Source organism: Ranitomeya imitator, chromosome 1 (assembly GCF_032444005.1).
Source record: "Ranitomeya imitator isolate aRanImi1 chromosome 1, aRanImi1.pri, whole genome shotgun sequence".
NCBI classification, from domain to species: domain Eukaryota; kingdom Metazoa; phylum Chordata; class Amphibia; order Anura; family Dendrobatidae; genus Ranitomeya; species Ranitomeya imitator.
In genome coordinates this window covers 208,438,384-208,455,425 of record NC_091282.1, presented here as the reverse complement: position 1 = coordinate 208,455,425, position 17,042 = coordinate 208,438,384, and the positions used below count along the sequence as shown (strand labels likewise).

The window sequence follows — 17,042 nt, the reverse complement described above, 5'->3', positions numbered from 1 at the left end:
TGGGACCGTGGGGGTCTGTGCGGGCCTGCCCGGGGGTCTGTACGGGCCTCTCGAGGGTCTGTGCGGGCTGCCGGAGGTCTGTGTGGGCCTGGTGGGGGTCTGTACGGGCCTCTCGGGGGTCTGTACAGGCCTCTCGGGGGTCTGTACGGGCCTCTCGTGGGTCTGTGCGGCCTGCCGGGGGTCTGTATGGGCCTGCCGGGTGTCTGTGCAGCCTGCCGGGGGTGTGCGCGGGCCTCTTGGGGGTCTATGCTGCCTGCGAGGGTTCTGTACGGGCCTCTCGGGGTTCTGTGCGGCCTGCCGGGGGTCTGTACGGACGGGCCTCTCAGGGGTCTTTGTGTTTGTGTGCAGGCATCGTCCGATGGGACTACAAGTCCCATCGGGCTATGCCTGCTACAATGACAGTGATTGACACATTAGCCAATGATGGGACAGTAGTAGTCCCATCATCCGGCTAATGTGTTTAATGTAAAAAAACAAACCAACACAAACATACATACTGCATACAACATACATACAACATACTACATACATACTACATACTACATACATACTACATACATACTACATACATACCACATACATACCACATACATACCACATACATACCACATACGTACTATATACTACATACATACAACATACTATATACTACATACAACATACTATATACTACATACATGCAACATACATGCAACATACATACAATATACTACATACATGCAACATACATGCAACATACATGCAACATACATGCAACATACCACATGCATACCACATGCATACCACATGCATACCACATGCATACCACATACAACATATGTACTATATACTACATACATGCAACATACTATATACTACATACATGCAACATACTATATGCATGCAACATACATGCAACATACATGCAACATACATGCAACATACATGCAACATACATGCAACATACATGCAACATACATGCAACATACATGCAACATACATGCAACATACATGCAACATACATGCAACATACATGCAACATACTGTACATACCACATACTGTACATACAACAAACATACAACATACATACAACATACATACAACATACATACAACATACATACAACATACATACAACATACATACTATATACTACATACATACAACATACTATATACTACATGCATGCAACATACATGCAACATACATGCAACATACGTACTATATACTACATACATGCAACATATATGCAACATACATGCAACATACATGCAACATACATGCAACATACATGCAACATACTGCATACATACCACATACTGTAAATACCACATACATACCACATACATACCACATACATATTATTATTATTATTATTACTTATTTATATAGCACCATTAATTCCATGGTGCTGTGCATGAGAAGGGGGTTACATCAAAATACAAATATCACTTACAGTAAACAAACTAACAATGACAGACTGGTACAGAGGGGAGAGGACCCTGCCCTTGCGGGCTTACATTCTACAGGATTATGGGGAAGGAGACAGTAGGTCGAGGGTTGCAGTAGCTCCGATCGTGTTGAGGTGGCCGTGTGGTCGTTACAGGCTGTAAGCTTCTTTGAAGTGGTGGGTTTTCAGGTTTCTTTTGAAGGATCCAAATGTGGTGGATAACTGGACGTGTTGTGGCACAGAATTCCAGAGGATGGGAGATATTCGGGAGAAGTCTTGGAGGCGATTGGGTGAGGAGCGAATAAGCGTGGAGGAGAGGAGGAGGTCTTGGGAGGACCGGAGATTACGTGAGGGAAGATATTGAGAGATTAGTTTGGAAATATACGGAGGAGAAAGGTTATGGATGGCTTTGTAGGTCAGTGTTAGTAGTTTAAACTGGATACGCTGGGAAATTGGGAGCCAGTGAAGGGATTTGCAAAGAGGGGAAGCAGGAGTGTAGCGAGGGGAGAGATTAATTAGTCGTGCAGCAGAGTTAAGGATGGACTGGAGGGGTTTGAGAGTGTTAGAAGGTAGGCCACAGAGGAGGATGTTGCAGTAGTCGAGGCGGGAGATGATTATGGCATGCACAAGCATTTTGGTAGAGTGAGGGTTGAGGAAAAAATGGATTCTGAAAATATTTTTGAGCTGGTGGCGAGAGCTTGGATGTGCGGTTTGAAGGACAGGGCAGAGTCCAGGGTTACTCCGATGCAGCAGATTTTGGGGACAGGGGAAAGAGTAATTTCATTTATTTTGATAGATAGATCAGGTAGGGAAGATATGCGAGATGGAGGAAAGATAATTAGTTCAGATTTGTCCACATTGAGCTTGAGGAAGCGAGAGGAGAAGGAGGATATGGCTGATAGACACTCCGGGATTCTGGAGAGCAGAGAGGTGACATCTGGGCCAGAGAGGTAGATCTGAGTGTCATCAGCATATAGATGGTACTGGAAGCCATAGGACCTTATGAGTTGTCCCAGGCCGAGTGTATAGATTGAGAAGAGTAAGGGCCCAAGGACAGAGCCTTGAGGGACACCAACAGAGACGGGGCGAGATGAAGAGGTGGTATGGGAGTAGGAAACGCTAAATGTGCGGTTGGTAAGGTATGAGGAGATCCAAGATAGGGCAAGGTCTTTGACCCCAAAGGAAGAGAGGATCTGTAGTAGGAGGCAGTGGTCAACTGTGTCGAAGGCAGAGGACAGGTCTAGAAGGAGGAGAATAGAGAATTGTCTGTTAGCTTTGGCTAGTAATTTTGGTCAGGGCAGTCTCAGTGGAATGGTGGGGACGGAAGCCAGATTGTAGGGGGTCGAAGAGAGAGTTAGATGCAAAGTGAGAGGAAAGTTCAGCATGTACGTGCTGCTCAAGGAGTTTGGATGCAAATGGGAGCAAAGATATGGGGCGATAGCTGGACATAGCGCTTGGGTCTAGGGATGGCTTTTTGAGGATAGGTGTGATTGTGGCATGTTTGAAAGCAGTGGGGAAGGTACCAGAAGTTAGTGATTGGTTGAAGAGATGGGTTAGGAATGGGATTAGTGTGGTGGTGAGGTTGGGGAGGAGGTGGGATGGGATGGGGTCAAGTGCACAAGTGGTGAGGTGTGATTTTGAGAGAAGATATGCAAGCTCATCTTCAGTCATTTTGGAGAGGGAAGTTATGGGGTTTGGGCATTTGTCTGGTATATAAAGGGGTTGTGGTGGTTTGACGACAAAGATTTGCCTTGTTTGGTCGGTCTTATTTTTGAAGTGCGTGGCAAAGTCCTCAGCCACGATTAGGTAACTTGGAGGGGGCAGTGGTGGGCGGAGGAGGGAGTTAAAAGTGTTGAACAACTGTTTGGGGTTGTGGGATAGGGAAGATACAAGGGTTGTGAAGTAGGCCTGTTTAGCAGAGGTGAGAGTTGATTTGAATGCGAGTGTTGCTTGTTTGAGTGCAGTGAAATCATCTTGCGAATTGCAATTCTGGATGCTTGCCAAAGCTTTTTAGTGATGTTATTGTGCCAGGGTTGTCTATTGGTTCGTCACACTCTGCATACATACTACATACATACTACATACATACATACATACATACTACATATATACATACAACATACATGCATACATACTACATACATACTACATACATACATACATACATACTACATATATACATACAACATACATGCATACATACTACATATACACATACAACATACATGCATACATACTACATGCATACATACTACATGCATACATACTACATGCATGCATGCATACATACTACATGCATGCATGCATGCATACTACATGCATGCATGCATGCATACTACATGCATGCATACTACATGCATGCATACTACATGCATGCATCTTACATGCATGCATCTTACATGCATGCATCTTACATGCATGCATCTTACATGCATGCATCTTACATGCATGCATCTTACATGCATGCATACTACATGCATGCAATACATTCATGCATACTACATGCATGCATGCATACTACATGCATGCAATACATTCATACATTACATACTCACCATCACTTGTCACTTTTTTCCCCGAAGTCAGTGTCATCTGTAAAAAAACAAACACTATACTCCCTGATCCGTAGAAATCCACGAGTGTCCCACGACTATCTCCCGTGGAGAATGGCAGCATCAGCTGATGCGAGCGCTCTCTAGGGGCCCCAGGAATACAATGACGGGAGGAAGGTATCCTTCCGCACTGTATTCCTCCACCGCTGTAGAAAATAGTCCCTAGTCTCACTTTTGGCATTGCTGTGTGAGAAATTTTCCACGCAGCAATTGCCATAAAGTGAGACTCTGAGAGGTTACTATAGTTCAGTGATGCACTGATTCTTCTTTTAACCATACTTACCATACTTCAGCGCCTGCAAAAAATGTAAAATAATAAACCGTATACTACCTGTCCGCCGAAGTCCAGTCAATAACGAGTGTGTCACTACACACTGACAGGAGACAATGGCTCCTGCAGTGCATCACTGAACTATAGTAACCTCTCAGAGTCTCACTTTATGGCAATTGCTGCGTGGGAAATTTCTCACACAGCAATGCCAAAAGTGAGACTAGGGACTATTTTTTTTACAGCGGCGGAGGAATACAGTGTGGAAGGATACCTTCCTCCCGTCATTGTATTCCTGGAGCCCCTAGAGAGCGGTCTCATCAGCTGATGCTGCCGTTCTCCACGGGAGATCGTCGTGGGACACTCGTGGATTTCTGTGGATCAGGGAGTATATTGTTTGTTTGTTATTTTCTTTACAGATGACACTGGCTTCGGAGAATAAAGTGACAAGTGATGGTGAGTATGTAATCTATGTTATATATACTGTATGTATGTACTCTATGTAATGTATGAATGTATTGTATGTAGTATGTATGTAGAATGTATGTAGTATGTTGCGTGTAGTATGTTGCGTGTAGTATGTTGCATGTAGTATGTTGCATGTAGTATGTATGTATGTATGTATGTATGTAGTTTGTATGTTTGTTTTGTTTTTTTACGTTCAACACATTAGCCGGGTGATGGGAATACTACTGTCCCATCATTGGCTAATGTGTCAATCACTGTCATTCTAGCAGGCATTGCCCAATGGGACTTGTATTCCCATCGGACGATGCCTGCACAGACACACGATCCCCGGCAGGCGCGCACAGACCCCCTGCATGCCCGCACAGACCCCCACGGTCACGCACAGACCCCGCCCGTACACACAGACACGCAGTCTCTGCCCACACACCGCCTACACTCCATTATAGTGCATAATTGCACTATGGGAACTTCCGATTCCGGTATCTGATATCTTAAAAGTATCGGATCTCAGTATCTGATATCCGATACAGCGAATATCGGCCGATACCCGATATTTGCAGTATCGGAATGCTCAACACTAATCACGGCAATTCCGCCACCATAGGATTGCATTGAAACGCTCACTTTACACATGGTGGGCATAGCCACATGTGTAAAGTGAGCGCTTCATGTGCGGAGGGTACCCAGGATCTGCAGGAGGGGAGACTCTCCTCCAGACCCTAGGTACAATATTCCTGTAAAAAATAATAGAATTAAAATAAAAAATAGGGATATACTTACCTTCTGATGGCCCCCGGAGTCCTCCTGGCTCTCAGCGGTGCACGCGGCAACTTCCGTTCCCAGGGATGCTTTGCGCGAATCACCTGGGATGACGTCGCAGTCACGCGACCGTGACGTCACAAAGGTCCTTCGCGCAAAGCATCCCTGGGAACGGAACGTACCAGGAGCTCCGCTGAGGAGATCGGGGCTGTCGGAAGGTGAGAATAACCATATTTTTTATTTTTTTAATTATTTTTAACATTCTATGTTTTACTATTGATGCTGCATAAGCAGCATCAATAGTAAAAAGTTAGTCACACTTGTCAAGCACTATGCTTGTGACCAACCTGTCAATCACTTTTTTTAAGCGATGCTTCAAATCGCTTGTAAAAGCACAAACATTCTGCAAGCTAAAAACACTTGCAAAATGCTTGTTTTTCTTGAAAACGCATTCAAATTCCGCATGTGTTTTACCCGTGGCAGGGAGTTGCGGAAATGCTGTGGACATTTCCACAGCATTTCTGCAACTTGGGCACATAGCCTAACCGTCTGTTTAAGTTTTATTTAATAAATTAATAGTACAAGTGAAATTAAGAACCTTTCTAATAATTCTTACCAGAGAAATCTGCTTCTTTCTCCTCCTAGACTGATGATTCATTTTCAGAATACTCAGGGTATGTGCACACGTTCAGGTTTTTTTGCATTTTTTCACGATAAAAACGCTATAAAAGCGCATTAGAAACCGCAGACATATGCATCCTATCATTTAGAATGCATTCTGCAATTTTTGTGCACATGATGCATTTTTTCCCGCAAAAACGCAAAAAAAAGGCACAAAAAAAACGCGTCAAAAACGCATGCGGAATTCTGGCAGAAATGTCTGGATTTTGTCAGGAAATTTCTGCACATACCCCAATCCACAGGTAAAATGTGTATTCAGTGAACACAGTTTGTTACATCACTGACATAGGAGGAGACTGCTGAGATATTTTACAGATGGGAAGGGGGATGACTGGACAGGAGCTCTGGTTCTAGTTCATCACTCCCCTCCTCATGATTTCTCTGCTTAAATATATTGTGTTTCTTATTTTCACATGTATAAGTAATGTGCGCAATACAAATTAAAACAGTTACTTACATGCATATATTTGGGCCTAAAAATCTATCATTTTTGCCTGGTTTGGCTTTCACAGACTTTTTGTGCAGGGAAACGACAATCTTTGGCTTGGTTTTTGGTCATAAATAAGCGGAGAGGAGCTTAAACAAAAAAAAAAGGGGGTTACAAATTTTATCTTTCCGAACCAGTTGACTGACCGATCTTTAGTTAAATCATTCTACAACCACCAATACACCATGCTACGCAAGCTATAGAAGGCAAGCGGTGCAAACATGTTAATGACGCTCATTTACAAACATTTTAGCCCAAAATGCAGCATTTAAAGAGGTATTATCAGGTTGTGTCTCGAGCAGCTTGAGGTATGCAGTCTCCTTACTGTTTCATATTCGGTAGTTACATACGGTAGGTTGAAAAAGGACCTATCTGTATCAAGTTCAACCTTTCTCCACCAATTATACATTTTAACACTAAATTATCTACTTTTTGGTTCCTAGCCGTGCGGGTGCTCCTCCTTGACTCTGGTGAATAGCAGAGCTGTAGTATTAGAGCTATAGCGCTCAGCACAAGATCTGCTGTAACACATTCAGTGATTTGTTCTGGAGTCTACACTGATATATGTATTTACATATAGAAATTACAGGCCATATAAACAATCAAGCAGCTCAGACAATACCTAGTTTGAAAAGGCAGCTGCGGACTATAGGGAGAGATGTGACGAGTCCGAGACCGCCCCTGGACGGGTTCTCCCCACACCGCTATAGTTGATTGACCGTTCTCTACCATGTATGTACATCAGCAAAAACCTATCAATCCACTAGAGCAAAGTGGGGATAAGTTGGGCAGGGGGTAGGTCCCGGACCATTCTCTTCTCTCTCTTCAAATTATGTTCTGTAAAACTGGAGCATTTTAGAGAAAAACAAACCGGGTTGCAGTCGTGCAGCCAGTCTGATCCATGCTGCTCGTGGTTTGGGCAGCATGACTCAGCTGACCGGTTCCCTTTATATATCATGGCTGCAGCCCCCTTCATTTCCAGTCGCCATGTGATTGCTGGCATTTTTTACAGTCTGATTTCTGAGAAATTTGTCCTGCAGGCTACGATTATTATCTCCATGCTGCTAGTTCGGGGAAGTAATGCAGTAGTTCACTGCCAGCTTGTGTGACTCCTAGCATTCCTAAATTTCATTATTTTGTGATTTGCGGAGTTTTTACACCATGTAAACAATGAGCGATTTTAGGTTGTTTTGAGCTCATATATTGTAAAAGTACTTAATCATTCATGTAACAGCTTTCAGTATAAACACCGTCCCGTAATCTGTTATAAAGAGTCCAGTACCGGCCCTGTTATTATTGTCCTTATACATACAAACACAGCCATTCATTTTCCCGACTTCTATTGATATTAACTAGTCAACACAGCGGAGGGTTCATTTCTGAGCAGAGTTAAATATATCATTTATTTTCTTTGGACCGGAGTTCTTTTCTGAAAGTGCTCGGTAAAGGAGGCCTGACATTTGTGTTTCTTTAAACTTGCTATCATTTTATTAAAATAAAGAGTAAAACGTTGTCTGCTGAGTGCTTTAGCCAACTTGTTTCTCTGTTTGAGACTGAGAAAGTACATTCCTAAAACAAGGCCAGGTTGGCTTGAATTCAGTTATAACAGATCCGCCATGGCAAGTAAAAATAAGCATTTTGATTCTGTCTTTGTACCCTCAATCCACACCCCCTCCAAGCAAATGCTCAGAATGAGTGGCTGAAAATGCCTCACCAGACCCATGAGCTGTCGGCACGTACTGTACGGTGTTAGAGTGTCACCTCCGACCTGCGAGAAGGGAAAACTGGAACGCACAATGGCTAGATGTGCTTATCACCTCTATTTACCGTACATTTGTGTGAGCCATGTAGGCTAGTAATATTCCAGGACTAGCCATGACAGTAGGTTAGGGCTTTCACTGTCTAAATCACATTTTTGAATTAGATTTTGTGAAATGAATTAAAAAAGTTGGTACAGGAACACTCTGCTATAAAATTAAGTAATTGACGGAACAGTTCTCCTGTTAATGGTAACATTAACGTTCCCCTTTCCTTCTCCATGAAGTGTATATCCATCATGTGTGCGTTCTGCTATATAATGCAGGCTCAGGAGCTGAGCCTGCGTGACCCTAGAAAGTTAGTGACTGTCTCATACATCAAGCACCTGTCTCTAAGGGTACCGTCACACAGTGGCATTTTGATCGCTACGACGGCACGATTTGTGACGTTCCAGCGATATATTCGTGACGTTCCAGCGATCTCGCTGTGTCTGACACGCTCCTGCGATCAGGGACCCCGCTGAGAATCGTACGTCGTAGCAGATCGTTTGAAACTTTCTTTCGTCGTCTAGTGTCCCGCTGTGGCGGCATGATCGCATGGTGTAACAAAGGTGTGCACGATATTGTATACGATGTGCGCATAGTAACCAACGGCTTCTACATCGCACATACGTCATGAAATTATCGCTCCAGCGTCGTACATTGCAAAGTGTGACAGCAGTCTACGACGCTGGAGCGATATTGTTACGATGCTGGAGCGTCACGGATCCTGCCGTCGTAGCGATCAAAATGCCACTGTGTGACGGTACTCTAACAGCAGCGATCAGAAATAGCTCAAATCACTGCTGGAGATTGACAGCAGAATTTACGTCCTGGATCCATGTGCAGCGATTGTAGGTTGGCATGACTGCCGGTGACCTGCTAAAGGCCCTCATCAAAACTATCTTATACTTCCAGTGAAGTCTACACGTGGGCTTAAAAGGTAAAAAAAGACAGCAATTTTTATGAAATATTGCAATAATGAAGTATTACAGTATATAGTAAAAGCAGTCATGTCCCTTAAAGGGAACCTGTCACCCCGTTTTTTGAGATTGAGCTATAAATACTGTTAAATAGGGCCTGCGCTGTGTGTTCCTATAGTGTATGTAGTGTACCCCGATTCCCTATGTATGCTGAGAAATAACTTACCAAAGTCGCCGTTTTCGCCTGTCAATCAGGCTGGTCAGGTCGGGAGGGCGTGGTGACATCGGTGGTTCTTCCTCAGCTTTACGTTGGTGGCGTAGTGGTGTAGTGGTGAAGACACAGCGCGCGATCTGCGCTGTAATCCCTTGCATCGGTGGGGGCGGCCATCTTCCTGGGGCCGCGCGTGCGCAGATCGAGTGCTCTGCTGCACGGGGCTTCAGGAAAATGGCCGCGGGATGCCGCGCGTGCGCATTAGAGATCGCGGCGGCCATTTTCCCAAAGCCGAGATGCAAACTCGGCTTTGGGAAAATGGCCGCCGCGATCTCTAATGCGCACGCGCGGCATCCCGCGGCCATTTTCCTGAAGCCCCGTGCAGCAGAGCACTCGATCTGCGCACGCGCGGCCCCAGGAAGATGGCCGCCCCCACCGATGCAAGGGATTACAGCGCAGATCGCGCGCTGTGTCTTCACCACTACACCACTACGCCACCAACGTAAAGCTGAGGAAGAACCACCGATGTCACCCCGCCCTCCCGACCTGACCAGCCTGATTGACAGGCGAAAACGGCGACTTTGGTAAGTTATTTCTCAGCATACATAGGGAATCGGGGTACACTACATACACTATAGGAACACACAGCGCAGGCCCTATTTAACAGTATTTATAGCTCAATCTCAAAAAACGGGGTGACAGGTTCCCTTTAAGTGGACAAAAAAATGTGAACATTAACCCCTTTACCCCCAAGGGTGGTTTGCACGTTAATGACCGGGCCAATTTTTACAATTCTGACCACTGTCCCTTTATGAGGTTATAACTCTGGAACGCTTCAACGGATCCCAGTGAATCTGACATTGTTTTCTCGTGACATATTGTACTTCATGACAATGGTAAAAATTCTTTGATAGTACCTGCGTTTATTTGTGAAAAAAACGGAAATTTGGCGAAAATTATGAAAATTTCGCAATTTTCCAACTTTGAATTTTTATGCAATTAAATCACAGATATATGTCACACAAAATACTTAATAAGTAACATTTCCCACATGTCTACTTTACATCAGCACAATTTTGGAACCAAAATTTTTTTTTGTTAGGGAGTTATAAGGGTGAAAAGTTGACCAGCAATTTCTCATTTCTACAACACCATTTTTTTTTAGGGACCACATCTCATTTGAAGTCATTTTGAGGGGTCTATATGATAGAAAATACCCAAGTGTGACACCATTCTAAAAACTACACCCCTCAAGGTGCTTAAAACCACATTCAAGAAGTTTATTAACCCTTCTGGTGCTTCACAGGAATTTTTTGAATGTTTAAATAAAAATGAACATTTAACTTTTTTTCACAAAAAATTTAATTCAGCTCCAATTTGTTTTATTTTACCAAGGGTAACAGGAGAAAATGGACCGCAATCATTGTTGTACAATTTGTCCTGAGTACGCCAATACCCCACATGTGGGGGTAAACCACTGTTTGGGCGCATGGCACAGCTCGGAAGCGAAGGAGCGCCATTTGACTTTTCAATGCAAAATTGACAGGAATTGAGATGGGACACCATGTTTCGTTTGGAGAGCCCCTGATGTGCCTAAACATTGAAACCCCCCACAAGTGACACCATTTTGGAAAGTAGACCCCCTAAGGAACTTATATAGAGGTGTGGTGAGCTCTTTCACCCACCAAGTGCTTCACAGAAGTTTATAATGTAGAACCGTAAAAATAAAAAATCATATTTTTTCACACAAATTATCTTTTCGCCCCCAATTTTTTATTTTTCCAAGGGTAAGAGAAGAAATTGGACCCCAATAGTTGTTGTACAATTTGTCCTGAGTAAGCTGATATCCCATATGTGGGGGTAAACCACTGTTTGGGCGGATGGGAGAGCTCGGAAGGGAAGGAGCGCCGTTTGACTTTTCAATGCAAAATTGACAGGAATTGAGATGGGATGCCATGTTGCGTTTGGAAAGCCACTGATGTGCCTAAACATTGAAACCCCCCACAAGTGACACCATTTTGGAAAGTAGACCCCCTAAGGAACTTATCTAGAGGTGTGGTGAGCACTTTGACCCACCCAGTGCTTCACAGAAGTTTATAATGCAGAACCGTAAAAATAAAAAAATCATATTTTTTCACAAAAATTATCTTTTCGCCCCCAATTTTTTATTTTTCCAAGGGTAAGAGAAGAAATTGGACCCCAATAGTTGTTGTACAATTTGTCCTGAGTGCGCTGATACCCCATATGTGGGGGTAAACCACTGTTTGGGCGGATGGGAGAGCTCGGAAAGGAAGGAGCGCCGTTTGACTTTTCAATGCAAAATTGACAGGAATTGAGATGAGACGCCATGTTGCGTTTGCAGAGCCCCTAATGTACCTAAATAGTAGAAACCACTCACAAGTGACACCATTTTGGAAAGTAGACCCCCTAAGGAACTTATCTAGATGTGTGGTGAGCGCTTTGACCCACCAAGGGCTTCACAGAGGTTTATAATGGAGAGCCGTAAAAATAAAACAAAAATTTTTTCCCACAAAAATTATTTTTTAGCCCCCAGTTTTGTATTTTCCCGAGGGTAACAGGAGAAATTGGACCCAAAAATGTGTTGTCCAATTTGTCCTGAGTGCGCTGATACCCCATATGTGGGGGGAAACCACTGTTTGGGCGCATGGGAGGGCTCGGAAGGGAAGGAGTGCCATTTGAATGCAGACTTAGATGGAATGGTCTGCAGGCGTCACATTGCGTTTGCAGAGCCCCTAATGTACCTAAACAGTAGAAACCCCCCACAAGTGACACCATTTTGGAAAGTAGACCCCCTAAGGAACTTATCTAGATGTGTGGTGAGCGCTTTGACCCACCAAGGGCTTCACAGAGGTTTATAATGGAGAGCCGTAAAAATAAAACAAAATTTTTTTCCCACAAAAATTATTTTTTAGCCCCCAGTTTTGTATTTTCCCGAGGGTAACAGGAGAAATTGGACCCAAAAATGTGTTGTCCAATTTGTCCTGAGTGCGCTGATACCCCATATGTGGGGGGAAACCACTGTTTGGGCGCATGGGAGGGCTCGGAAGGGAAGGAGTGCCATTTGAATGCAGACTTAGATGGAATGGTCTGCAGGCGTCACATTGCGTTTGCAGAGCCCCTAATGTACCTAAACAGTAGAAACCCCCCACAAGTGACCCCATATTGGAAACTAGACCCCCCCGGGAACTTATCTAGATGTGTTGTGAGAACTTTGAACCCCAAGTGTTTCACTACAGTTTATAACGCAGAGCCGTAAAAATAAAAAATCTTTTTTTTCCCACAAAAATTATTTTTTAGCCCCCAGTTTTGTATTTTCCCAAGGGTAACAGGAGAAATTGGACCCCAACAGTTGTTGTCCTATTTGTCCTGAGTACGCTGATACCCCATATGTTGGGGTAAACCCCTGTTTGGGCACACGGGTGAGCTCGGAAGGAAAGAAGCACTGTTTTACTTTTTCAACGCAGAATTGGCTGGAATTGAGATCGGACGCCATGTCGCTTTTGGAGAGCCCCTGATGTGCCTAAACAGTGGAAACCCCCCAATTATAACTGAAACCCTAATCCAAACACTCCCCTAACCCTAATTCCAACGGTAACCCTAACCACACCTCTAACCCTGACACACCCCTAACCCTAATCCCAACCCTATTCCCAACTGTAAATGTAATCTAAACCCTAACTGTAACTTTAGCCCCAACCCTAACTGTAGCCCTAACCCTAGCCCTAACCCTAGCCCTAACCCTAGCCCCAACCCTAACCCTAGCCCTAGCCCTAACCCTAGCCCTAACCCTAGCCCTAACCCTAGCCCTAACCCTAGCCCTAACCCTAACCCTAGCCCTAACCCTAGCCCTAACCCTAACCCTAGCCCTAACCCTAGCCCTAACCCTAGCCCTAACCCTAGCCCTAGCCCTAACCCTAGCCCTAACCCTAGCCCTAACCCTAACACTAGCCCTAACCCTAGCCCTAACCCTAGCCCTAATGGGAAAATGGAAATAAATACATTTTTTTATTTTTCCCTAACTAAGGGGGTGATGAAGGGGGGTTTGATTTACTTTTATAGCGGGTTTTTTAGCGGATTTTTATGATTGGCAGCCGTCACACACTGAAAGACGCTTTTTATTGCAAAAAATATTTTTTGCGTTACCACATTTTGAGAGCTATAATTTTTCCATATTTTGGTCCACACAGTCATGTGAGGTCTTGTTTTTTACGCGACGAGTTGACGTTTTTATTGGTAACATTTTCGGGCACGTGACATTTTTTGATCGCTTTTTATTCCGATTTTTGTGAGACAGAATGACCAAAAACCAGCTATTCATGAATTTCTTTTGGGGGAGGCGTTTATACCGTTCCGCGTTTGGTAAAATTGATAAAGCAGTTTTATTCTTCGGGTCAGTACGATTACAGCGACATCTCATTTATATCATTTTTTTATGTTTTGGCGCTTTTATACGATAAAAACTATTTTATAGAAAAAATAATTATTTTGGCATCGCTTTATTCTCAGGACTATAACTTTTTCATTTTTTTGCTGATGATGCTGTATGGTGGCTCGTTTTTTGCGGGACAAGATGACGCTTTCAGCGGTACCATGGTTGTTTATATCTGTCTTTTTGATCACGTGTTATTCCACTTTTTGTTCGGCGGTATGATAATAAAGCGTCGTTTTTTGCCTCGTTTTTTTTTTTTTTTTTCTTACGGTGTTTACTGAAGGGGTTAACTAGTGTGCCAGTTTTATAGGGCGAGTCGATACGGACGCGGCGATACTAAATATGTGTACTTTTATTGTTTTTTTTTTTTTTTATTTAGATGAAGAAATGTATTTATGGGAATATTTTTTTTTTTTTTTCATTATTTAGGAATATTTTTTTTTAATTTTTTTTACACATTTGGAAAATTTTTTTTTTACTTTTTTACTTTGTCCCAGGGGGGGACATCACAGATCAGTGATCTGACAGTTTGCACAGCACTCTGTCAGATCACTGATCTGACATGCAGCAGTGCAGGCTTCACAGTGCCTGCTCTGAGCAGGCTCTGTGAAGCCACCTCCCTCCCTGCAGGACCCGGATCCGCGGCCATCTTGGATCCGGGACCTGGAGCAGGGAGGGAGGGCGGCAAGACCCTCGCAGCAACGCGATCACATCGCGTTGCTGCGGGGGTCTCAGGGAAGCCCGCAGGGAGCCCCCCTCCCTGCGCGGTGCTTCCCTGCACCGCCGGCACATCGCGATCATCTTTGATCGCGGTGTGCCGGGGGTTAATGTGCCGGGGGCGGTCCGTGACCGCTCCTGGCACATAGTGCCGGATGTCAGCTGCGATAGGCAGCTGACACCCGGCCGCGATCGGCGCCGCTCCCCCCGTGAGCGCTGCCGATCGCATATGACGTACTATTGCGTCCTTGGGAAGTAGGGCCCACCCCCCATGGACGCAATAGTACGTCTGATGGCAGAAAGGGGTTAAAAAAAAAAAATTTAATTCTAAGTTTCATTCACCCCCTTCTTTCCAGTTCAAATAAAAACAAAATTGAGTCATCCGTAAAAGTCCCATCTATTAAAATATTACATTATTTATCTCAAAAGCTAATTGCTAAAGAAATAGGAACGCCACAATTTTTTGTCTTGGTTTGTTGTTTTTATTGACACTTCTCCCCCAAAAATGCAACACAAAGCAATCAAAATGGCTTATATCCTCAAAAAAAGGTGTCCGTAAAAACTACAGCTCGGCCCACACAAAAAACAGCTCAATTGATGGAAAAAGAAACCAATTATGGGTCCCAGATAGTGGCAACACAAAACAAAAAAAAACTAAGTTTAGTTTTGCCGTAATTTTACCGACTTGATGAATAATACTGTAGGTAATTTTTACTGCACATTTAATACAGTAAAAATGAAACCCCCCCCAAAATAACGGTGGAATTGCTGTTTTATTACTCTGCTAATGGAAAAGTTACAGCTTTTAGAAAAATAGAAGGCATAAACAAAGGAGTAAGAATGAAAATTGGGGTTGCTTCCTTTAGAGGTGTAAGAGTAAAAATCTCATAACCTGCCGTAAGAGAGTTGCCTCACATCTGTCACCTGCACATTGTTATGATCTTTGGCACAGTTCTGTCCATCAAAAATCTACTTTTTCACACTTAATACCTTTCAAAGAAAACTGGTAATTTTGGTCTTTGTAATTTCCCATGGATGACTACATTACACTAATTGCTGATGTAAATGTCAATTGTACAATGAAGATGGAGTCACACCGCTTTCTTTATATACTGAGCAGCTTCGGTGGCACTTTTTTTTTTTTTTTTCAAGCTAAAGGCAGAAATAGATTTCGGAAAAATGGTAAATGAAAAGGAAAGGCGTGTATTTCTCCTTTCTTCATTTACTTTTAAAAGAAAAGTTGCGTGACACCACCCGTGTTTGTATGTATTTCATTTGGATCTTTTTATTGTCTTTTAGGTTGAACTTGAAAGAAAGTTGGAATCTACAACAAAATCGAAGCTACACTATAAGCAGCAATGGGGAAGAGCTTTAAAGGAGCTGGCAAGAATAAAACAGGTACATGTTCTTCTTATGTTAAATGCTGAGAAGGATCTTGTTGCAGATGTTTAGGGAGGAATACAATATATACACTTAAAAAAAAAAGAAAAAAGAATAAACCTTTCTCTCTAAAAAGAGGAAAATAAACATTCAGGTTTGTTATCAATGTGATGATAACGACCTAGATAAAATTGTGACCAGCATATGTGTACCGAACAGGCTGTCAGTCAGAGTGCCATTTGTATACCGAACAGGCTGTCAGTCAGTCAGTGTGCCGGGCGGTGATTACAGCCGCGATCACTCTGTGCTGAGCGAAGACTGGGGACTGCTCCCTGCTCTGCGAGCACCTGCAGGACAAATAAACTTCATGTGTTCCAGTAAGCTGGCTGTACAGGATTTAAGTGGAATTTACCTGCAGATTACGCCTATATTTTCAGGTAATTAATGTTTCTGAACATGACCAGTTCCCTTTAAAAGTGTTATCTCCTGATGGCTTTTCAGGAGCACAATGCCCCTTGCCTCCCAGCTTCCTGGTTGCCCGGTTCTGTGTGCTCCTGGTTTGAATGGCAGCTTGGACCAATGGCATCATTACACCTCTTTACGTGTCCAGCATCGGAGGTGTGATGGGGGATGGAGCTAGCCAGATTCGGCCAGGTTCAGAGCCACACTTGGAAAGAACTTGTAAGTCCTGCATCCTTGCCCTAGAGACCAGCCACCTCTGATAGATGGAAGAGATAGTCGGTAACCTGGATATTGAGGAGCACATTACAGAAGAAAAATCCCTCTGTTCTTGAGAACTGACGATTTTTAATACAAATTAAATTTGCTTGTTTTTCTGAGCACTTAGCAGTGTTACCCATT

General features: G+C 43.6%; 1 protein-coding gene across 2 annotated transcripts in view; it reads left to right on the top strand.

Moving 5' to 3' along the window:
* The window catches only part of CEP120 (centrosomal protein 120), a 189,238-nt gene that overhangs the window by 135,812 nt on the left and 36,384 nt on the right, over nucleotides 1-17,042 (top strand). For both annotated transcript variants that reach the window (XM_069753631.1, XM_069753624.1), the window contains one exon: nucleotides 16,101-16,199. In XM_069753631.1, coding sequence (XP_069609732.1) covers nucleotides 16,101-16,199 — 99 coding nt within the window. The remainder of the gene's footprint in view (nucleotides 1-16,100; nucleotides 16,200-17,042) is intronic.